This window comes from Cynocephalus volans, chromosome 7 (assembly GCF_027409185.1).
Source record: "Cynocephalus volans isolate mCynVol1 chromosome 7, mCynVol1.pri, whole genome shotgun sequence".
NCBI classification, from domain to species: Eukaryota; Metazoa; Chordata; class Mammalia; order Dermoptera; family Cynocephalidae; genus Cynocephalus; species Cynocephalus volans.
Genome location: NC_084466.1, coordinates 157,078,514 through 157,102,130, shown reverse-complemented (window position 1 = coordinate 157,102,130; position 23,617 = coordinate 157,078,514). Strand labels below are relative to the sequence as shown.

At 50.6% G+C, this 23,617-nt stretch overlaps 1 protein-coding gene across 4 annotated transcripts in view; it reads right to left on the bottom strand.

Moving 5' to 3' along the window:
* Positions 1 to 23,276, bottom strand: part of PTPRE (protein tyrosine phosphatase receptor type E) — a 39,257-nt gene extending 15,981 nt beyond the window's left edge. The window contains exons 1-9 of one of the 4 annotated variants that reach the window (XM_063101998.1): positions 23,138 to 23,276; positions 16,926 to 17,025; positions 16,617 to 16,690; positions 14,826 to 14,962; positions 9,409 to 9,499; positions 5,452 to 5,528; positions 4,732 to 4,768; positions 3,891 to 3,988; positions 964 to 1,083 (exon numbers count right to left, since the gene is read on the bottom strand). In XM_063101998.1, the coding sequence (XP_062958068.1) occupies positions 964 to 1,083; positions 3,891 to 3,988; positions 4,732 to 4,768; positions 5,452 to 5,528; positions 9,409 to 9,499; positions 14,826 to 14,962; positions 16,617 to 16,690; positions 16,926 to 17,025; positions 23,138 to 23,249 (846 nt within the window). In that variant the 5' untranslated portion in view covers positions 23,250 to 23,276. Of the gene's footprint in view, positions 1 to 963; positions 1,084 to 3,890; positions 3,989 to 4,731; positions 4,769 to 5,451; positions 5,529 to 9,408; positions 9,500 to 14,825; positions 14,963 to 16,616; positions 16,691 to 16,769; positions 16,805 to 16,925; positions 17,026 to 23,137 lie in introns of those variants that run through there. The other 3 variants (XM_063101999.1, XM_063101997.1, XM_063102000.1) reach the window with 3 other exon arrangements.
* Positions 23,277 to 23,617: the final 341 nt, after the last annotated feature.

Here is a 23,617-nt window from a genome sequence, read left to right as displayed (position 1 = left end):
AAGCTGATCCTAATGCTCACGGACCCATGTGTAAGCAGGGTCGCCGTGTCTCACTTTGCCTGGACAGTCCACTTTATGCCCATGGTCCTGAGTACTTACCAACAGCACGTCCTTTCCCTCTCAAAGTGTGTTAAATTTGGGAGGGAAGATGGTGTGGTCGGCCTACTCACCGGAAACCCCCAGACCCACCCTCAGAGCCCTCTCAGCTTCCATACCCAGAGCCCAGGAGTAATTCCTCTGCCCCAGACCACGGAAGTTTATATGTAAGCACTGTTTTGGAAGTATGTGTGTGCATGCGTGTGCACATGTGTGTGTGTGTGTGAGTCTGGGAGGGAGGCGAGCAGGGGATCATAAGAACGGTAAGGCTCATCCTTTTCTCTTTTTGCCATGGCTCCTAGGAACCTCAGACTCATATTTTGTGCTCTAATTATGTAACCACTTATTTTTGATTCTTGACAAAATGATCTCTGTTTCCTGTATGGTTTTCTCTTAAATCTTTATTTCAGGTGCCTTGTATACAGCATTTTTTCAAAGGCCGCCTAAAATCCTTGGGTTGTGTCAGTGGGTGGGGGGGACTAGCAGGAAATAAGTGTGAAAAGTAATGAGGTTCCAGACAACATTTTGGAAGTGTTAAGCACCCTGCCTCACAATGCCAGCATGTGAAATGGGGTTGTGCTGCTGAGGGGGACCTGATCCCTTGCCCTCAACTGACCGTCTTCCTCCTGGGGAAGCCCAGGTGCCCCCGGGAGCCAGGAGCACCGGGTATGCCCTGCAGACTCGCGTCCTCAGCTGGTTAACCCGCCCATCCCCGTACCAGCCTGGCCACAAGCTCCAGCCCCCACAGCGCTGGGGTGGGGTGGGGGTGGGCAGAATGGTTCATATTATAAAATGTAGAAATGTGTTTAATCTTGACATGTGCTCTCAAAGAATGATCTTTCAGAAAATTGCTCTGGAGATGCTTACCGCCTGTATGCAAAACTTGCGGATGGTATAGTCGACCAAAACCACGCAGTCTTCCACGCACACCCGGATGTTCCCGTAGGTCCAGCAGCCCTGGTCGGGCCAGTACTGATAGCACTTCTCCTGCGTGGGACAACGTAACAGAAACGAGTGCATCGCCCTGCCATCCACGCAGGCCTCACGCGCACCAGCCTCAGGTCCAACAGCTCATGAAGTGGGGAAGGGGCTCGGGCAAGTGCGTTTTCCTTGTAAGTGGGGAAACCGAGTCCACACAACCGGTTGAAAGGAGCCCCGAGATGATGACTAGGACCCCCGAGGCCTCCTGATCCCGCACCAAAGAGGTCTCACTCACTCATGCACTTCATTACCCGCACGTCTGTTGTGGCGGCTGGCTGGTGCAGCGACAATGCCAAACGTTTTATTCAGCTGGCCCTACAGTGACGCTGAGCCCGCTTCCTTCAGAGCCGGGACCACGATGACCCTCAAGGCTGCAGCAGGGCTCACACCAGCCCCCAAGGACTGCAATTCCCCAAACACCCCCCATCCGATTCGGCGGGTCAATTCTGCTCAGCTCACTGAGGACAAATGTCATCTGCATTGCCACCAGCCCTCCATTCAAGAGTCACGCACTTCAGCCTAATGATCCTCGTTTCTCCAGGAAGATGAGGCTGACGCGGAAGTCTGCAGAAAATGGGCTCCTTGTCATGGCGAAGCCTACTTCTTCACCTCCCCCCGGCTCCAAAATTGCAGTGACCCAAAATACAAGCTCCAGGAGCCCTTTTATTCTCCGGCGCCTCCGGCACGTAACCTGTGTTAAGTCTTCCACGTGCATGGGGTACAGGAATGAGTGAGAACCCACCCAAAGCGGGAAAAGACCTGCTTAACGAACCACAGAAAGGTCTCCGGGTTTAACAGACTTCCAAATGTCTGATGTTTATCCTGGAAATGGCCCATGACTGGCACAGCTAATGGGCCAAGCCATGAGGATGAATAATCTTACAAAACAAAAAGCATCTGGCATTTACCAGTGACCAACATCCTCGTGTTATGACACCCATGGGACAAACTTCCCCCTCCTCCGTCCCGGGTCTGGCTGCTCTGCCGTTCACAGGGTGACTCCTAAGCGGCCCCAGGAGCAACCACCCAAAGGTCCTGCTTTGAGTGAGTCTCAGTCTTATTGGGGGCCCTTGACACCTTCCTGAGATTCTTGCCTAGAAAAGCTCTCTCGGGGACCCAGGACTGTGTCTAAGGCCCCCAAAGGGCTCAGGCTTTGCAGCTGTTTTGATGCCCCAGGCCTGCCCCTTCATCCTACCAGATCATGAGATGCCAGGGCAGCTGCATTTCGCAACACGGAGCCCAGGAAGTGGGAGCTGGGGAGACCGCAACAGAGGTGTAAGCAACGAAGAAAAAGGGAACTATTGAGAAATGATTTCATCTGAAATGGTGAAAAGCAAGATGCAGAGGGAGGCCAGTAGTGAGTCACAGCGATGGAAAAATCCAGTAGGAGGCTGCGGAGGAGGATCAGAGAGAAGATGCCAATAACGTGCCAGCAGAGTGACTGCAGGAGGCACTGGGGGCACTCGCCAGGGGCTGCCGCCTCCGCACTGGTCTCTGCAGGTTGCAGGCTTGCAGAACCAGCCCCAGGAGGACTGGTCCCCAAGTCCCCTGGTGAAGGGTCAGTGTGAGGTTTCTTCTCCAGCCAAGGCAGGGTTCAGTGTTCTGCACCCACCAGGGAATCCCGTTTCCCTCCTGTCACTCTTTTCAGTGACAAAGGATGACAACTGCAGGATTCACACAGTGAGAAGGGGTGGCCCTCCCCAGCCCTGTCTCAACTTCCTCGACTGGAAATGGTGGCTGGAGGCTTGTTTCTGTGCTTTTTGGTGTGCAACCAATTAGTACAGTCGTGCTGTGGGGAGGGGTGGTTCACGGCTTGCCCTTCCTGCCTCCCCGCCCCTCCTGCCACCCCCGCTGAGCTCCCCAAGGCCCGTCACCTGCCTCTAAACAGCAGCTCTTCCCCTGAGTCCTGCCACACTGCCTGGGTGCTCCTGGGCCAGGCCATTGAACAGTGAAGGGCAGAAGTAGAGCTCAGGACAGGGAGGCCCTGGTCAGGACCCAGGCAGGACAGACAGCACCCGCCATGCTAGAACGTGCCAGAAGCACCGTCTCGTAACTGGTGGCCCCACCTGTATAGCAAGTCTCCCTCAGGCTCGCAATTCTTCCTTGATTTTGGAGAGTGAGTTCATTGCCTAAAACACAGATCCCTGCTTAATTGCTGAAAACTCTCCAAGGGCTCCCTCTGCTCCTCGTGCCGGGGGCAGCGCTGGTCCAGTATGGCAGGTGCTACTGGGCATTTGTGACGTGAGATCGATCTGCTCAACTTTTCTTCTTTGTGTATGTTTCAAATTCTTATCATGCACATGCATCCCTTTTAGAATTAGAAACAGCTAATTAAATATGAGGGTACTTCAAAAAGTTCATGGAAACATGGACTAAAAGATTATACGAATCCTTTCACGAACGTTTTGAAGACCCCTCCTGTATGTGGATGACAAATCAACATTCCTTCAAATGCCTTTCCCTAGTCTGGAAAGTAGACATGAAATCATTCCCATGTATAGTCTGCGGCCCACCACATTATACATCCAACACACTAACAATCTAAACCCTAAAACCCATCGCTCCCACCATGGAGTGACAGCTGTTAGGTCAGCCACGGTGACCCTCAGCTAGAAAAAACCGAAAACTCTCTTATCGTTGTTATAGAGTAAAACAGATACCTGGAGCTCAGAGAATTTGTTTCTAGATTAAAATGCTGTGAGCCACTGGGTGGTTTTTTCTTCTGCGGTGACAGGAGGGAGGGAAATAGCAGGAGGAAGTGGTGAGAAAACCCCGCAGAGCTGAGGAAACAGCCGAGGCAGCTGCGCACTCACCTCTTTTCTCTCTTTCAGGTTGGTTAACATGACGACCGTCGCCGACTTTTGTTCCCAGATCATTCTCCAGAAGTCATTAACAGTCTCCTGTTTAGGGCCTGTATGTAGAGGATAATTCCAAAGTTAAAATGCGTAAAGAGAAGTCGCTGTGGGGTCCCCGCCCCTGCACCTGGCCATGGGGTCCCCGGGATGTCTGTTCACCTCTGAGGCACAAAAGCAATGGTGACAGCTTGTTGACACGTTCCATGCCCTGAAGAATTCTAGAATCAAGAGGTTGGGAGGGACCAGTAGGTCTCCAGCCTTCCTGGTCTGTCCTGATGCACTCAGCCGACTCCAGCTAAATAATGGGACCTCGTTTAGCTTATTATGTTATATTGTGATATTCACGGGCAATAAAGGGGATTCAGATGAGAGCCGGGCCTAGAGCTCTCCTGGGTTCCAACTCTCCTGCTCCTCTGGAGCAATGTCTGCAGGGTGGGCTTTATCATCTCAACATTGCAGAGCTTCTCACACTGACGCGGAGAAGGACCTGGGATGCTTGTTAACGTGTCAACTCTGATTCAGCCTGGGACGGGGCCTGAGAGTCTGCATTTCTAACCAGCTCCCAGGACTGACCGCATGTTGATCGCAATGCTCTATGAGAGTCACGACATATTTGAATTCTTGGGCTTAGAGACATAGCTTCAATAGACTATAATCAGGCAGTATAAATGTAGCAGTACACACACAAAAAATACCGATATAAATTCTTGGTATTATTGGCATAGAGATCAGGAAACAATGACAGTTTGCATCACTTTACCAAAACAATGTTCAGAAATTAATTTAATGAAAAACTTACCTTGAGCTGCTATAAATTTATTCTTCTCTTTGTAACCCTAGAAAAATAAAATCAGATTTATGACTTTTTAGAATTATCTTTACTAAAAGGAATTTGCTGTTAGGAAAGGAATACATATCCGCCATGGAGAATTTGCAAAACACAGGAAACAATAAAGAAAACTCACCAATAATTTCAGAAACAACAAATGCTATTTTCATACGTCCCTTGACTAGTCTTTTTTTTTTTCTGCAAATATTTTCCCAGACACGTACACAAGCAGATGCACAGACAGTTATATATTTTTAATTGTGCAATATGTATAAGTTCTTTCACACTGTATTTTTAATGAAAATTTTATAATCCATATTAAATAATCTTTTAAAAATTAATTAAAATGGGTTCTTAATAATCCATTGCATGTGGGTTTACCACAATTTGTTTAACTGGTCCCCTCCTGTTCTGTTTACTCAGTGATGAAAATAACACTGTAATGAACATCCTATGTGCTTATCTCTGTCTCTTGGAAACAGAGTCCCAGATGCAGATGCCAGCTCGACAAGTACATATGGTGTCCCTCTCTTGGTGCTTGTGGCCAAGCTGCCCAGAGAGGTTGTAACTATTTGCATCTGGCCCCAGAAAAGGAGGCACCCACTGGTCATGGCTCACACTCTGCCCCCCCCAAATCCCCCGTGTGTGCTTCGTGCCAGGCCAGGGAACAGGACACCTCTGTTGACTTACATCTATGTAGGAAGCATTAATGTAGTCCGAGCAGGGAATTCCGTCCACTTGGCTCAAAATCACCCTAGAATGATCATCTGGGAAAAACAAACAAACCCATGATATTAGGATAAGGAATCACATGTGCCATGTATTTCTTTCATCTGAAATATTAAGTATTAACCACTAGAAAGGACACAACCAGGTCCTCTTCAGCGATCTCGGGGATAGAGAAACATTTTTAACATTCCTGCCGAGGCTATTAGTGCTCTGAGGGTGGGAACGCACCTGCTTTACTGAACATTGACTTTATCTCAACTCTGGAATGATGACAACAGTAGAATTTCAGTGTCCCAGGTGGGAACTGCTCAACTGTTATGCAGGGGACAGCAGAATGTGCCAGGACCCATGCAATGACCATGTTTTATGAACGCCACATTGGGCCCCCAGATTGACACGTGTAGGTGGACTCAGGAGAACCTTAGAACAGAAGAACTGAGTCCACTTTCCTGGCCTTTCCAGGAAAATGACCCATGAAGACAAGTAGATGTTGAGGATGGAGGTTAAGGACTTTGAACCCTGATCCCCACCCTTCACAGTTTGCCCAGAGCTGGAAGATAAAGCAGGACTCACACAGATCTGGACTGGACATGTTGGAACACCTGCCTGGAAGATTCCAGCCTGTTGCGCAAGCAGTTTTCCAGGGTGGGAGTGCTCTGTGTGTATGTGATGTGTGTGTGTGTGTTTGTGGTGTGTGTGAGTGTGTTGTGTGTATGTGTATGCTTGTAGTGTGTGGTGTGTACATGTATATTGTGTGTGGTATGTATGTGTGGTGTGAATGTGTTGTGTGGTGTGTGTGTGTATATGTGGTGTATGTGTGTATATGTGGTGTATGTGTGTATATGTGGTGTATGGCATAGTGTATCTTGTGTGTGTGTGGTGTGCATATGCATGTGTGTATGTGTGTGTAGTGTGTGGTGTATGGTGCAGTGTGTGTTGTATGTGTGTTGTGCGTGTAGTGTGTGTGTATGTGTATGTCTGCAGTATGTGTGAATGTGGTATGTGTGTGCATGTGTGGTGTGTATATGTATGTCTGCAGTGTGCATGTTGTGTATGTTGTGTGTGTGTTCCATGTGTGTGGTGTGTGTAAATGTGGGTGTGTGTGTGCGTGTGGTGTGGTGTGTGTGTCCATGCATGTCAGAGAGGTTTCAACCAGGGCTCCATTATGATTTTTGTGGGCCCCAGTCACTTCTGCCTTCATGGGCCCCTTCCTCCATAAAAAAATTTTTAAAATACTATTTTATGACTGCATAAATAGTAAAACATGACTATAATCCAGGCTGGGATATGTATACATTTTTTATGATTTTAAAAGCAGTGAGAAGAACATTTTCATTGGCCACTAAAAGCACTGTGGGCCCAGGCGCCGCGCCCCTGTGTGTGATGGGTACGTTGGCCACTTTCTGAGGAATGTCCAGACTCAGCCTGGGACAAAGCTGTTTCTGAGGGTATTATGCTGTGCTGGGAGGAGCTCAGTACTCAGTAGGTACTTAGTACCTCTTTATTGAATTATTACTGAATAAGTCTAGGTAAGTCCTTGTCCCTGCTTTCTGCCCCGCTACTCCCCTCAGGACTGACAGTAACCGGGGAGGGCTGTGCTGCCACGTAGTGCTGGGCAGGGCCCCCGCATGGTGCACTGTCTCTCCTCACCTGGACAGCAGCTGCATGGCCACGAGCTGGTGGCCTCAGAGGAGGGGCCAGTGCAGTTCTCAGGGTCACATGAGCAGTCAGGGTGTCAAAACCCCAAACATACAGCCATTAGATTTCGCCATGAGACCCTTCTGCTCAGGGGCTGACAACCGAGGCAGAAATAGGTCTGGCTGAACACGTATAATGCCAGTTGAAAATAATTTGGAGTGATCTAAGCTTTGAGGACAGCTATAGAAAAGCAAAGGGTAAAAAATAGCCTTCTGGTTAGATTTAGAATCTTGTAGTTTCTAAGAGCTTCCTGTCTTTCTATTCGAAAAAGTCACACTTCACTTTCAAAACATTTCCTAAAATTATCGGCTGTTGGCATTTTTCCAGAAAAAGAGGACTCATTTGCCATTGGCCATGGAGCCTTCCCAGAGGCAAAAGTCCAGCTTCCCAGACACAGATGGTACCTTGACCCGTGTCCTCAGAGCTCCCCAGCGCCACACACGTGACTGGGCTTCCAGCTCACGGGGCCCTTGTAGATCTGATGAAAGATCTATAGTCAACTTAGGGAGGCCAGGAAAGGCAGGGAAGGTGCCCGGGGCTGTGGGATTTGGTCTTCTCTCCTGCTTCTCCCCTGCTGACCCTAACTCCCACCTGAGTGAGAGCAGGGGCTCTCCCCCTGGCAGTCTGGAGAGCAGCCTTGAGACCCCCCTGCCTGATGTCCCAGGATCTAGCCCACCAGCCCTGACCCCCAGCAGGGGTCCCAGTGGCACCTCTGACCAACTGCTTGGTTTAGTCAGACGTGCCTCTCCTTTAGCCTTTAGTTTTCCTGACGCCAGACACCACATGCCACCCGTTGGTCCTCTCCAGGACACAATGCCTACATGCCATTTAAGCCAACGTCCTACTTGTGTGAAACACGCCATGTCTGGCGGTGTCCCCTAGCCCTGGATGGGCAGGGAGAAGCTGGGGCAGACCCTCCCCCTGGTCAGGAGGTGGGGGAGAGAACTTGCACAGGGAGCTGGAAAAGCCTGCTCAGCATCCTGCCACACTATCACACTTGAAGGAAAGGCCAATTTACTTCTGTAGTACAAGCCAGAGCGTCCAGCTTGGAGAAGACTTGCAGGAGGAAGGCTCCACCTGCTCTAGGTTGGGGCTCCCACGTGAGGGGAGAGGCAGCGGCTCCACCCTGGGCCTGCACAAACCGGGAGGAGGGGCTGGATGCAGGTGACTCCCACACCTGGCCATTGATTCTGCTGCCACAGAGGTCCCACCTAAATGCTCTCAATTAACAATGTAAATGCTGCCTTTAAGAGAGAAAGTCTTGGTGATTAAGAGAGAAAAGCAGGTAAGGAACCTGGAAAAGTGCTTGTCATGGAGCAGGCCCTTAATGCATACATTTGGCAAATCAAGGCATAACTTAATTAATTAAGGTAATTAATTAAATTAAAAATTGATAACTTCCAAATATCAGATTTGCATTTGACATGAATTATTCTAAAGACCCCTAAACTCCTGCGATGGTCTTCCTATTCCCCATCTGGCAGCAAATCCTGGTGACTCGGTCTTCACAATGTGTCCAGAATCTAGCCCTGGACCCAGCCCCCTCACAGCTCAGTGGCGTGACCACTGCAGCGGCCTCCTGACCAGTCCCCCTGGGCCTGCCTACAAACGTGTGTTGAATGAAAGACTATTTGACTAATTTCTCTAGTTTTAGTTGAATCATGGGCTCATGGTGGGCTGTGTAAAAACCACATCTAAAACTTATGCATGTGAAATGGGAAAGAACTATTTCTGGAAAGTGCTTGAAGACCCAGAGACCACAGATTGGACAGACCATAGCTTCTCTTACATAGGCTGGGCTAAAGATGTCAGAACACTCTCCAGGTTTCTTATTCTGTCATTTCCATCCTTGGTCCAGCACCCCAAAGGACTCTGGGCACTTGCTGCTGTGGCCAAGAGCACTGAGTCTGAGGAAGGGGAGATGCCCAGGGCCACCAGCAGGCCTAGTGTGGGGCCCAAGGCCTCAACAGCTAGCACAGGCTTAGCAGCCAGACCCATGAGCAACGAAAGTTCCAAAGTCTGTGTTGGGAGACAGGCACCTAGAGGGGAACACTTTAGAGTCCCTGGTGCAATGCTGAGCAGCTATCCTGAAACAGGGGCCCTTGATGTCCAAGCACCGCAGACATCACGCTTTCTGGACAGACGCAGTCAGGGGAGCTGCAAGGCCATGCTGAGGTTAGTACAAATGCCATTGGTCATGCAAGCAAAGTAAAACCTTACTGGGAAGGATGTTGGGATATCTGTTTTTTTCTCTGTTTTCTTCTTTATTTGCCAGTTCAAAAGTTCCTTGTATGTGTCCAGATGGCAGCGACTGGAAGAAAATGTACAGTTAGCAGCGTGCTGACATCAGCTTCCCTAGGGAGTTAAGAAAACACATCTCTAAGCAAAGTATCTTCTGTCCATCGTCCGTCCCTGCCTCGCACCCGTATGAGGTACGGAGAAGAGGATGAATGAGACATAGGCCCTTGCTTTCCTCAGAGTGCTCTGTCTAGTGGGGCCAACAGAGGTGTGGGCAAAATGATGGTCCCATAAGCCAGACCCTGAGCTGCATGAGGCAGGGGCTTGCCCATGCATCCCTACCCGATCCCAGGACCCAGGTCCTGGCATAGAGCAGGGGAACGGGAGGTACAGATTTGCCAGGACAGAGCTCCGGCCAGGAGACAGAGCAGTAAGGTGTGGATGGCTGAGCAGGGCTGTGTGGCTTTGGGGCTGGGCTGAAGGACGAGTAGTGTGATCCTGGGGAGAGAACGGGTGGGAAAGAGACCCCAGGTGCAGTCCCAATCTTGCTTCGGACTCTGGTTGTGCTCTGGACCAGAAGCATCGGCAGGGCCTGGGGACCCACTAGCAATGCAGACTCTGCAGCCCCACCCAGCCTTACAGACTGAGCAGAGCATGACCGAGGTCCTGGGGTCAGTACTCCCAACCAGCCCTCTCAGATGAGGACGCCGAGGTGTGAAGGATCACTTCACCGGGGCACTGTAACTGGGGAGTGGCACACAGGGGTGTAAACTCAGGCGTCCTGACTTCTCGTTCTTTCTCCTACTCAGTGCCACCTGCCTCTGATTCTTGGCTGGCTCCAGCTGTCTTACCCCAGCCTTTGCAACTCACCTATTATCAGGTGACACTAGCATCACCCCCACTTTATGGATGAGGAAGCTGAAAGCCAAGGCAAGGGGTTGCAGACTAGCCCAGGGTCACTGGCTAGCAAGGGGCAGGCCCTGGGTGGGGGCCTGGCAGCCTGGCCTGCAGCCGGCACCCAAACCACAAGGAGGGGAGGGCGCTCATTCCTTCAAGCACAGGAAAAAGTGAGGGCATTGTGTGTCCCTCTGTTAAGTGCCCAGGAGAGTGGGGCAGCCCTCACCGAGCAGCCTCAGATCAAAGCCCCGCTGCCCCAGGCTTGTTCACACTGTGAGTCAGGGCCTGCCCTGCCACCCTCCGTACTCCAACCTCCTTCTCCCAGGGCAGGGAGCTTCTCAGTCACAGTCTCAGCCCTGGCCAGCCAGTGCTCACTGCAGGGCGCCATAGGCCACCCTCTTTCCTCTGCTTTTGGGGCCACCAAACCCCATGACTACAGGTAGAGGCTCTACCAGGGCCAGCGTGGAGGGGCCAGCCTGGTGGGGTGGTTCCTGGCTTCGTCCTCAGCCACCAGCACCTACCCAGCCTGGCATTTATAATTCCACTTCAAAGTTGTCTTCATACTGACCTTCTGAAACTAACCTAAACATTGCATTTGTGGTAACATTCTAGAGACTTCTCTTTTTCTACCCTCAAAAGCTTTTTGACTCCAGTGCTGGAAATAAAAAGGAGGCACGATTCTGTGATGATGGATGCATTATTCTGTGTAGTTGCCAAAGCCCACGGAAAGGAGGACACACAAGCCCTAACCAGTGGCCTTTAGTTAGTAACACTGTATCACTGCTGGCTCATCCGTGGTAACAAATGTAGCCCACCAATGCAACATGTCAATCAGTAACAGGGAACCGCCTGCAGGGGAGAGATGGGGGATGTGGGAACTCTGCACTTTCTGTGAAATTTTTCTGTATCCCTGACACTGTTCCAAAAAATAAAGTCTATTAAAAAACAATAAATTAAAAGAAATTGAGAAGCCTCTCCAGAGGGGTCTAAGTGGCTAGGGGGGACAGGTTCTGTCACCCCTACCTGTGTGACCCCAGGAGCTGCCCAAGATTGGGAACATGAGATGGGCAACACTGCTGGGCTCGGTGGCCTGCACCGAGGGTCAGACAGGGTGAGGGAGGTGCTCTGTGCACCGCACACGCACCCGGACCCAAGCACACAGAGTCACATCCCTGCAGGGACTCGGCCCAGCACACCCCCAGTGCCAAAGTCAGTCTACTTGGGGACTCAACTCTCCAAGCTCAAGTGGCTCTGGGGACATAAGGGAGAAGCCGGGAGGGTCTGTGGTAATTGGATGGGCCTTGCAGTGCCTCTTTGAGCCTGGCATGTAGTAATTGGTTGATAAATACCTTATGATCGATTGTCCAATTATGTAAATTGTCCAAGGAGGATGTGTTGTTTATTTGTTTGAGGTGACATTTCATTTCAATGAATACCCGAGCCACGTCCCTTCCCCTCCGTGGTTCTGCAAGAGACCCAAGCTGTTGCAGCCAGCTCCAGAGGATGGTTCTGGTTTGTTTATTGTGCTGAAACTTTTCCTGGTGACACCTCTCTGTGCATTTCTAAGCATTTATTTGAGTTGGCCCCATGCACTTGGCTTGAAATAACTTGCTGGGATGGAGGCTGGGAAGATCCTATATGGGAGAGGGACTGTCACTTGGCCTAGTGTCACTCACTTGACAGGGTTTAATCAAGGCCTGGGAAGACACCATCTACCATTGCAGGGTGGAGACTGCAGAGGTCACTGGTAAGGACCCATCTACATGTTACCACAATCCTATGGGGGCAGGGAGCACTCCCATTTCAAAGAGTGGGAAACTGAGGCAGGGGGGAAGTAAATTACCCAAGCCCTCCAGTTGGAACACACACTCAGACAGGCTGACTCCTGCCTTCACCACACTGTGCTGACCGCAATACCAAACTCTTTTTATCCTCATTGCATTGGCCTGAGCTTTGGATCGTCAACCACACATGTCCAAACTCAACTGGTGTGACCACTTTGAGCCTCGTCTGGGTCCCTCTCACGATGTCTGGGAGAGGAGTTCAGAGCCGTGGGTAGGAAGAGAGAAAGAAGGGGTGCAAGAGCCAAGCACAGCATGTCCATCTCAGGGCCCAGGAGTGGGCTGGCCACACAGACACCCATGCTCCTGCAAGGGTGGTGCTGCATGGATGGATGTGGCCTTAGGACACAGCCAGAGCCTCACTTGAGAGAACAGCAAACAAGCAGCTCCCACAGGGTCCCCCCCAGGCAGGACCCCCTGGACTCCAGGTCCAGGGCTCTTCCCTGCACCATCTCTCCACACACCCACCGCTGGGCAGGTGGACTGCATGTTCAGCTGAGCAAGCACTTGCAAACTTTAAAGGGATACCAAAAAACTCATGAAGTAATATTCGAAGGCAATATTTTTTTTAAAATCTGAATTAATGCACAGAATCCATGATGACTAAAAATCAAACTCTTAGATAACGACAGAATCAGTGAGGTGACGAGATGCATGGGAGCCCAGGGCAACAGGAAAAATGTCAGGCCAATCCTGTCTTCATCGAGCATTGTGCAATTCCGTTCCCCGTGGACTGTGTGCAAACATTTTGATATTTTTAAAGGTTGCATTAAAATATGATTTATCCTGACTACTGAGCTTTTTGGTGCCCTCTTAAATTTTGTGCCTGGGGCAAGAGCCTCACCCTCCTCACCCCATTCTTGGCCCTCTCCGGGGAATTGCCCCACTGTTGAGAGACTGGCAAAGCCAGCTGCCTCTGACTCAGAGCCTCCACCAGCAAGCCCAGCCACCAGCCGCCCTCCATGTGGAGAAACTAAAGTGCAAGGGGAATGGGACGAGAAGGGGGGTGGGGTGAGAATATTCTAGCTGCAAACTTGATTAGTTATTTTGAAAATGGAGTATTAACTTCTCTTGTCAGGCTGAGAGATTGCAAAACAATGGTGCTTGGAGCTGTCTTTCAATATGACCACATTTCTCAAAAAGAAAGAAAAGCAGGGGGCACATTTGGAAACGATAAAAGGGAAGCAAGATAAAGCAGATGAGGCTTGTAATAAAAAATAAGCAAAGGAGACTACACAGTTAGCTCAGTTGGTTAGAGCGTGGTGTTGATAACACCAAGGTCAGAGGTTTGGATCCCTGAACAATCCAGACACCAAAAAAAAGAAAAAAAAGTAATATAAAAAATAAGCAAAGTATAGTTTAAGTGTGCTGTCACCTTCCCGTGACCTCACAGATTGTTTGTGAAAAGTCATATGTCTGCAGGAGAGTCCATGGGATCTTCAGATGTGACAATCTCACGACACTTTGCTGTCTACAGAATCTGTTGTCGGAGCCTCACATTGGAAAGGAGAGAGAATTAAGACAGGCCCAGGCCCACCCGCTTCACTGACGGCGTCTTCGAGGAGGTTAACTGATGTACCGGGCCCAGGAGGAGTCAGCAATCCCGCTGGAAACCCATCCTCTCTCAGCTCGACCCTCAGCAAGCAGGCACACAGGAAGGTGAAAATGTACAAACTCCAGCTCAGAACACGATCAGGGAACAAACACTGAATAATGAAATCCAAGACATCTCTTCTCAGTGTCTGTCTGTCCTTCCTTCCCTTCCTCCTTCCCTCCATCTATCATATGTTATTATATCTATCTATCTGTCTATCTATCTACATAGATGCATATGAGGGTATGTCAAAAAGTTTACGGAAAAATAGAATTGAAATATAATATGGATCTTCCCATGAACTTTTTGAAGTACCCTCTAACAGCGGATCCAAAATCCACAGGACATTCAATAAAAAAGTAACAACACAAGGCGAGGTGTCGATAATTTACATCTGCAATTTATGTTGAGAGTTAAGAGAATGAGTTTGCTGCAACAGGGACAGTGCCACTTAGTCACATGCGTCCCCTGAAGTTAGCTGCTGCCACTGCTAAGGCTATGGACGTAATTCATCTCAAACAGCAGCAGCAGGATGAAAAGCAGAGACTCGTGCTTACTCCCACATGCAGAGCAGACCTCAAAGGCTGTCCAAGGCAGAGCCAGTGTCCCCTCAGGGCAGTCCCCACGACTGCTTGACAGTGGCTCAGAAGAGGGACATTTCCTACCCCGATCGGACGCTCGAGCTCTCAGAGCTGCAAAAGGCCGGTCCAGGGGCTCCAATGCTCCTGCGTGCAATTCTCGCACTGCACGTGCTCGGGCCCTGGACCTCCACGTGATGGGGGTAACTGTGTGTGTCACATTGATTTTAGAACAGGGCATTTACAGTGCTCGAGCTAGAAGGAGGCTTCAGGATCCTCCAACTCCACAGTCTCAGAGATGAGGAAGGAGCATTCGTGAAGGGCACTGCCCCAGAAACCAGGTTCCCTCAGTCCCCCTTTTGGGACAACAGCATCATCACTGACACAAGTGTCTGCGTCTTTGGGATAATTGATCCAGAACGACGATGTGACACTGTGCTGCACGGGTCTCTACTACGTGACACGAGGACAGGGCCCTCCCGCACTCACGTTGAACTCCTCGCGGAACTGCTTGCAGTCATCAGCCGACCGGACGCGCAGCTCCTCCTCCAGGTGCTCCACGGGGATGGGAAAGTACTTCTTGGGCCCCGAGGGGGACCTGCTGAGCAGCATCACTCTTTGCTGCTCTGTGGGATCAAAAGAAATGTGGACGTCCTTAGCCACACTCCCGGATACCATTCCTGAAGAAATGACACGGCTGGAGAGAGGCTCCTCTCAAATCCTGTATCCCAGGGCTAAGGGGGGCCCTGAGCGACTGAATCCAAACGTCTGCCTCCCAAGACGCAGCCACGCCCTCTCTAAGTGGCACCTCTCCGTGCCGTGCCACCTGCTCTCACCCCCCATGGACGCCCTGTCCCCTTGCCAGCTCACTCATCCACCTGCCCACCCTCCTCTCCTTGCCTGCAGCCCTTGAGCCTCTGCAAAGGGTTTAAGGTGGCTTCACACTCTGGCTCCGGTTTCCAGGTTTAGAAACAGAGAAGAATAATTATAGGCTTCTCGGTGTAAGCTTGGAACAGGCTGGAAATCCTTTAGGATACCAGTCTCCCCCAGCCTTCTCTTCTTTGTAACAAATACTCCTGGTTCCTCACACCCCCTAGGCTCCAAGGGAAATAAGTGAAAACCATCCTTATGTGGGGTGGAGGGGCAGGGAGAAGGGCACTGGAAAGATGGGCGGGCTGAAGGGAGCATCTATAAGTTCAGAGTGAGGGGCAAGAAGAGGAGTCACGAGCCTGCGCTTCTTCCTGGGGAATGAGCTGACATTGACAAGGTCAACATGATAATGCAGCTGTCACACTCGCAGAAGAGCCTGTCCCCACCTGCAGAGCCCTGCTGACGCCCAGCCGACAATTCCCCCAAGGCTCACTGCTCCAGGAGACAGACAGGAACGGATCTGTGGGTGTGCTGGGCTTCTCCACTACTCCCAGCCTCACCCTCTTCCCTCCCATCCAGCTGAAATGTGCAGGGCAGGGGGAAGGGCAGGCACAGGGCAGCAAGCTAGCACCAGGCCAGGTTCCCACCTACCGAGGGTTGGGGGTCCCCCAGTGCTGCGAACCTGCCCTCCTGCACCTCTCTAAGTCTTTTGTTGCCGATATCCTTTTTATTATCTTGGGTTGGTTTCAAAATTCCATTTGAAGTCTGACAGCACGTGTGTCCCCCCAAATCCTGGCTCAATGGGGTAGAAAGCTGACCACAGGAAGTTGTAGTTAGCGGTGTGGACCAATATTTTTAAAGGCCTCTGCTTTATATTACTTTCTCGCTCATCGCAATGTGTGCATAGAAAAACAATGTGCCTTGGTTAAGTAGCATTTATGTTAGAAACTCAACTTGGGATCTAAAAGTCCTCCATCAGTGTTAAATGCTCTAGCAGAGCAGTCCCCTTCTTTCAGCCTGACCCTGAAACAGTCCAGTTTCAATCGAGCCCTTTAGACAATGAACCAGGCTTATCTTAGAATGATTTTACAGGCCTTATTGAAAAACGTTCTATGTCGAAACCCTGTGAAAACGACAGGATATGAACAATCTCTTCCAAAAAGCCACAAACTAAAACTTCTCAAACATGTGTCACACCAAAGAGAAAAATGATCCTTGTAAAGTTGAAACAGTGAAATTCTACAGTTATAAATAAATGACAGGATAATACCAGGTACAGTGAGATCAAAGTTGAAAAGCTGAAGGAATTTACGATTTACTTGAAATTTTAACAAAAGGAAACACCCCTCCACCTGGTAAGAAAGGACACATGCTCTCCCCAACCCCGGCCGGGGACAGGCGTTTCTGTACCTTGCTCTTCCAAGATCCCGTTGGGCATCTTCTTGTCGTTAGCACTGACCACAGCTTTCCTTTGCTTCCGGAACCTTAGGACACAAGACGCGTTAGGTGTCAGCGCATCTAGGTTTCCAAAGAGCCAAGAGCCCCCGGCACAGTGATACCCACCAGGTGAGCCGGGAAAAGCTCTTTCTGCTGCTCATGGCTGAGCCGAGCTAAGGCCGGGCCGCCTGCGATCTGCGAGGCCCACGCCTGCAGCCTGGCCAGGGCTCATTTCCTCCTCCGAGCTGGTTGGGGCACGTCGGCGCCCCGGGACACTCCTACCTGCACAAGTAGGCGGCGAGGAGGAGGAAGAGCAGGAGCAGCAGCAGGGGCAGCAGCAGCCAGATGAGCAGCGGCTGGGGGGCACCGGGCTCCGGAGGGCCTGCGGGGGGAGGCAGAGCAGCCCGTCAAGACACCAGGCAGGAGGCCAGGCGACAGCGGCGAGGACTGCCCTTTACAGCCTGCAAGGCAGCTCCCCTCCATCAGCCCTTCCTCCTGGACACCAGCACTCCACTTTACAGTTTGCAGAGTGGTTCCACCATCCAGGGCCACCGTGTCCACAAAGGCCCTGGGATGTAACACGTGGGGGGCAGCTTCTGTTGTTGCTGGGGACACTGAGAAAGAAACCAGGCCTGAGGAGTGTCCAAGGTGCCCTGGTGAGAGCACGGCAGGGGTGAGTTCACAGACCCTCAGGTGGCATGTGCTTGGCCTGGCTGCCTGTTTCTCTGAGCCCCCAGGGCGCCTGCCTCTGCCCCTGACCAGAGGAGCCAATGCACCTGCTCTGTCCCAGCATGGCGCTGGGAGCCTGACTCACGGCAGCTCAGCCCCCAGGGCCGACTGGCTTGGGCAGGTGCTCGAAGCACAGGGAAGCTGCCTGGCCCTCAGCTGGGAGCAGGCCTTGTGGGCCAGGCACACCGTGACTGGACATTCCCGAGCTTCGTGCTCCCTGTTCCACCTGCCAGAGACTGAGTGTCAGGAACCTTCCCAGGACCATGTGGAAAGCCGGTCACCAGGCACTGCCCCTGCTCTGTTTGTCTTTCACACCTGCCAGGCTGACGGTCCTCAACCAGAGCAAGACACACAGCCCTGGGCCCAGCAGAGCAGCCTGTGGCAGGGGGACCTGCCTCCACCCTTAAGGCCAAGTTTTGACAGGCACTGGCACCTTCGACCCCACCCACTCCTCTGATGTCTCGCTTTGTTCCTGCTCCTCCCCACCTTGCCATGCTGCCCCCTCCTCACCAAAATGTGCCAGCTCTTCAAGGCCCCCCTCCTCCAGGAAGCCCATTTGGCTCCTCTCCTGTGGATCCAGAGGGTCTCTGTGTGCCTTGAAGCCAGACCTCACCCGCCAGGAGTGCACAGGCTCTGGGGGCAACTGCCTTCACTCTCTTGTTTCCATGGGATCCCCTGGAAGGCAACATCCCTCTGGGTTCACAGGCACCACCCACCGCCCCAGAACCTGGGGGGCTCTGTGCACTTCCTCCTAGGCATCTTCCCACCACCTCACACCCCCGTGTGTATTCTGCAGGCTGTGGCCACCTGGCCTCTGCTTTGCCCCCGAGTTGTAAGTTCCCAGGGGCAGGGGCTGGCCCATTCTCCACCTCCAGGGCTTCCCATTGGCCGTGGCACCCTGTAAGTGGTAAATGCACATATTTCTAATAAATAATGAAATTTTACCAACTTGAGTGACCGTTGGATGTAGAAGTGCACTGAGGACACAGCCAATCCCTGAGGAGGAGGTGGCCCCTGCCAGAGAGTGGGCTCCTACTGAGTACCCTCCTTCCAGGTGGCACCAGTGCCTTCCTATCTGCCCAGCAGCACTTAGCAGCCAAGAACACGGCCGGCCTTCCCCTTCCTCTGCAGCTCTCGTGGCCGGGTGTCTAAGACCCCAGCTCAGAGGGGCCGCCCCACCTCAGGCAGGGTCAGGTTGACAACAGGCTGAGCCGCTGAGAGCATGTGCCTGCTTCCTCCCCTCCAACCCTGACCTGCCCACTGCAGAACTTATCTGGGGAGGGTGGGGAGAGGGTGACCTGGCCTTAGGCTTCCATGCCCACAGCTCCAGAGAGTACCCCTTCCCCACCCTGCCAGGGCCTAGGAGTAAACTCAAGCCCAGGCGCTGACAGGGGAGATGCCTGGAACTAAGGGGCAAGCTGAGCCCAGCCCCGCAGAAGGCCTGGCTGCTCCAAGCTTCCCTGACCTGGCTGCACCCCTCTCGCTCCCTGCTCTCCTCTCCTGGGGTGTGGTGAAACTCCCCACTTCTGCATCGCACAGAGGTCAGGCTCTGGGCTCAGCCTCTGCGTAGGTGGTGACTAAACTGGCCAGCTTGTCAGGAGGCTCGAGGGTCCAGCCTGGAGTGAAGGCTGCAATTAGACCTGAGACCCCAGAGGGGCCATGCACGTGGGCAGAAGTGGTGGATCACAGGGGCCAGTGGGTTCCCCTGCTCTATTTCTGCCATTTGTCAGCAGCCGCCTCTGCTCTGGAGGGCAGAGATCAGGATCACAAACTGTGAAGTCTCCCAGGGTTGGACAGGAACATCAGGGGATGGGCAGGCCTGGTGAGGACCCGGAAACTGGGGAGTCCATGTCCTGGCTGCAGGGGTGGCATATCTCAGCTCCAGTCCAGTGGGGCCAAGCGGAAGGCAGGCCCAGAGTGCCCAGTGCTTCCGATGTTCCAATCTATACTTCTATGTAAAAATGTTCTGTCTTTTAAAAACTGGTATGTAATCCAATTTAAATACAAATTTGAAAAACAGCGTGGGCCAAAAAACAACAAAAAAAGCACCTCTGTAGGCTGGGCTGTGTCCCCTGGACACCAATGTGCCACAGGCAGGGAGTCAGGAACGCATCTGAGAAGAAGGTCCAGAGTCACGTTCTATTTTAATAATGTCATTTTAATTTGCATTTCTCTAATTTCTAGAGAGTTGAATCTCTTTTCATGATTAGTGAAATATAATTAATAAGATACTTGTATTTTGCCTGGTCATATTCTTTACCCATTTTTCTCCTATGTTCTTTCACATATTATTTTTTAGAAATTCTTCCTATAATATGGATAATAATATTGTGCTATATAATTTGTCAATATTTACCTCCAATTCCTTGTAAAAGAAAAGGAGTGTCTTGATGAATACTGAATACATTTTGTTCAATGAGAAAACAAAACAATTTCCTGTTATTTTGGCACATTGTGGTAATGTGTTCTCATCTCAAATGATGCCTCCTACTTTTCTCAGGGATCACATGACATTTTATAGAGCACTTCACAGGGTCAGATTTCCCTCCAGAATTTGAGGCCAAAGGAGCCCATCTGCACCTCCTAACCCGGGCCTGTTTCACTCTGGCTCGTGGCAAGGCCCCAGCAGAAGCCGTGCTGAGGCGCGAGTTTCACATTTGGTTCTGTTCTTGCTGCTGAGATCACATGACGGTCCTTTCTTCCTGAAAACAACATCCCATGACCATGGCAAGATTATGAGCCAATAATTTTGTTTCCAAATAAACTGAGACGCCCCAGGCGTGAAGTGTGACATCATTCGGAGGACGCTGACTGTGACTCCTGAGGGTGTCCGCAGAGCTCCGGCAGAGTCTTCCCACTTCTGGGCAGACAGATGCGCTGCCTTTATGACTCCTGGATGTGAGCAGGTACATCCGGGCAGTTTGCCAGGTGTTCCAAACGGCCAGTTGATGAGTGCTGGGCAGACAGGTCGGGACTGCACATTGAAATATTTCATGAACATTCCTGCAGGTGTTGGGCATCGGCCAGCAGAGGCCAGCTCCTCTCTGCCTGGCATCGGGACTTACTGTCCTCAGGGCAGGTCTGGAATGTCCATTGCAGTGCAAGGGCACACTGCCATTGATGGGCACTGGGGGCCAGCGTGCAAAGAGGACAGCGTGATGATGCGCTTATGTCTGCTGGCATCTTCTGCCTTTCTGTTTTGTGGTGTTGGGTTTCTAAATGTGACGAGGAAGAAGATGCGTGGACACGTAGCACTGCTGTCCCACCTGGGACGTGTGTCAGCGACAGAGCTTCACTCCTTCCTTCCCCTTGGGGCCGGCGGCACATTTGTAAGATGTTTGTCCAGGGTTAAGAAATCATGCAAAACCCTTGAGCTGGGTGAGGAGTGAACCCTTGACCCAGCCTGCATCGTACCAACTTCTAACTGCTTTTTCTGATAAGCTTTATCTGGAAGGAGGTGGCAACTGTTGTGTTCTCTACGGCTTGCTGTGAGCGAGCATGAGGCTTAATTTTATGTGCCAGTCGCCCAGCCATTTGGTCAAACATGACTCAGGGTGTTTGGGATGAGAGGAACACCTGACCAGGTGGACTGAGTAAGGCAGGTGGGGGGGCCTGAATAGAACAAAAAGACGGACCTGATTAGACCCCCCCAGCCTGTCTGTGGTCACCCCCCCACTTGACCCCCACCCCAGGCAGCCACTAACCTACTTTGTCACCCCATGGACTTGCCCACTGTGGACACTGCATATCAATGGAACCGTGTGCTGTGTGGTCTCCTGGGCCTGGCCTCCTCCTCTGAGCGTGCCTCTGGGGTCTGACATGTCACGTGTATCAGCATACCCTTTTCCTTTCTCCTTTTTAAATTTTCAAAATACAAAAGAGGTGAGAGAATAGAACAATATACCCCCCCCCCCGTGTATCTGCCCTCACCTTCCTTTTTAAAATTGTTGTTTTAATTGACACATAATAACTGTATATATTTATGTTCGATATTTTGATACACGTATACAATATGTAAAGATCACGTCAGGGTAATTAGCATATCCGTCAATTCACACATGCATCACTTCTTTGTGTTGGGAACATTGAAAAGCCTCTCTTCTAGCTATTTGAACATATGCAATGCGTTACTGTTAACTCTGGTCACCTGCAGTGCTACAGAACACCACAATTTATCCCTCCCATCTAGCTGTACTTTTGTATCTGTTAAACAATTTCTCTCCATGTCCCCCTGTCCTCTATCTTCCTTAGCCTATGGCAACCACTATTTTACTCTCTGCTTCTATGAGATCAACTTTTTTAAGCTCCACACATGAGTGAGCACACGTCATATTTGTCTTTCTGTGCTGCAATCATGTCACTTCACATAATGTCCTCCAGGCTAATCCATGTTGCCGTGAATTATAGGATTTCATTCTTTTTCATGACTAAATAGTATTCCATCATGTGTATATACCAGTTTCTTTATCCATTCATCTGCTGATGGACACTGAGGTTGATTCCATATCTTGGCTATTATAAATAATGCTGAAATAAACATGGGAGTGCAGATCTCCTTTTGGCATACTGATTTCCTTTCTTTTGGATATATACCCAGTAGTGGTATGGCTGGGTCAAATGGTAGTTCCATTTTTAGTTTTCTGAGGAACCTCCATAATATTTTCTGTAATGGCTGTACCAATTTATACTCCCACCAACAATGTATAAGAGGGCCTTTTCTCTGCCTCCTCGTCAGCATTTGTTATTTTCTGTCTTTTTGATAATAGCCAGTCTAACTGGGCAGTTTTTCATTGCATTATTTATTTTTTTGCTGTTGAGTTCTTTGTATCTTCTGGATGTTAGTCTCTTGTCGGATGAACAGTTTGCGTAGAATTTCTCCCCATGCTGCAGATTGTCTCTCACGCTGTTGATTGTTTCCTTTACTATACAAAAGTTTTTTAGTTTGATATAATATAATCCTATTTGTCTATTTTTGCTTTTGTTGTCTGTCCTTTTGAGGTCCTCTTCAGAAAGTCATTGCCCACCCAGCCCTATATCCTGAAACGTTTCTCCTACATTTTCTTCTTGTAGTTTCATAGTTTCAGGTCTTACATTTAAGCCTTTAATCAAGTTTAAGTTGATTTTTGTATATGGTGAGAGACAGGGGTCACTTTTCCCCCAACTTTCTTATCAGGAGGTCACTAACTTCATCCATCTGGGACCTCCGCCCACTTCTTGTCCCCACTGGCCCTTTTTGGGGGAACTCCAGGCATCAGGATACATTCACAAGTCCTTCAACATGCATCTCTAAAGGGTAAGGACTCTTATTTTTTTAAATAAACCTAAACACTATACCAATATCTTACCTAAAATATTAACAATGATTTCTTAATATCATTAATTGTCATGCCAGTGTTTACATTTCCCCCATGGACTCATCAATATTTGTTCATGGTTCGTTTTCCACACAATGGGAGTTTTCAGGATTTTTAATCCATCTGGTCTCCAGCCTCCTACTGAGGCTGCCGCCGACTCTCAGCGGGGCCTGTACATTTTTTGCCTCCAGAACACTAAGCTTTGCTAAACAATCAAACACTGAACAATTAGCTTTTCCAGACTGCCTGTTTTTATAGAATCAAATGATAAAGGCACACTAAGAAAGTTAGCCACACCTTCCTTCTCTTATCTCATCCACCTTTATCAGTCTCTGAACGGTCCCAGGAACTGAGGAGGTGACAGGGGTGGGGGGAGGCCAGGACAGGTGAGAGAGGCGGGCAGGTCCTTACCTGAGGTCGTGGTGGTCCAGTTGCTCTCCGCAGTGGTGGTATCGTTGTCCTTGAGAGCCCTGGTGAGTGGCAAGCTAAAACCTGCCAGCAGGAGTGGACAGAAGGGCTCCATGGTGCACCTGCGGAGAGGCGGGGACAGGCTCAGAGAAGGGACCCACCCGCAGCTGTGGGCTGACAGTGATGATGAGGATGGCAAGTAGTAACTTCATTTCAGGGCTTCCCCCGAGCCAAGAACTCTGCCTGTTTCTTTCATGGATCATCGTGTGAATCTTCACAGCCCCGGGGTGATGCTGTCTCTGCAACTCCTTAGATTCATTCAAAGGAGGGAACCAAGGCTCAGAGGTCCACTTTGCTGACAGTTAGTAAGGTTGGCGTGGAGACTGGACCCAGGGCACTCTCCTCCCAGACCCTTGCCCTCGCCCACGTCACGCACCAGAAATCACTTCTGGAAGTCTCGGCCTGGCATCCCGGACCCTTCAG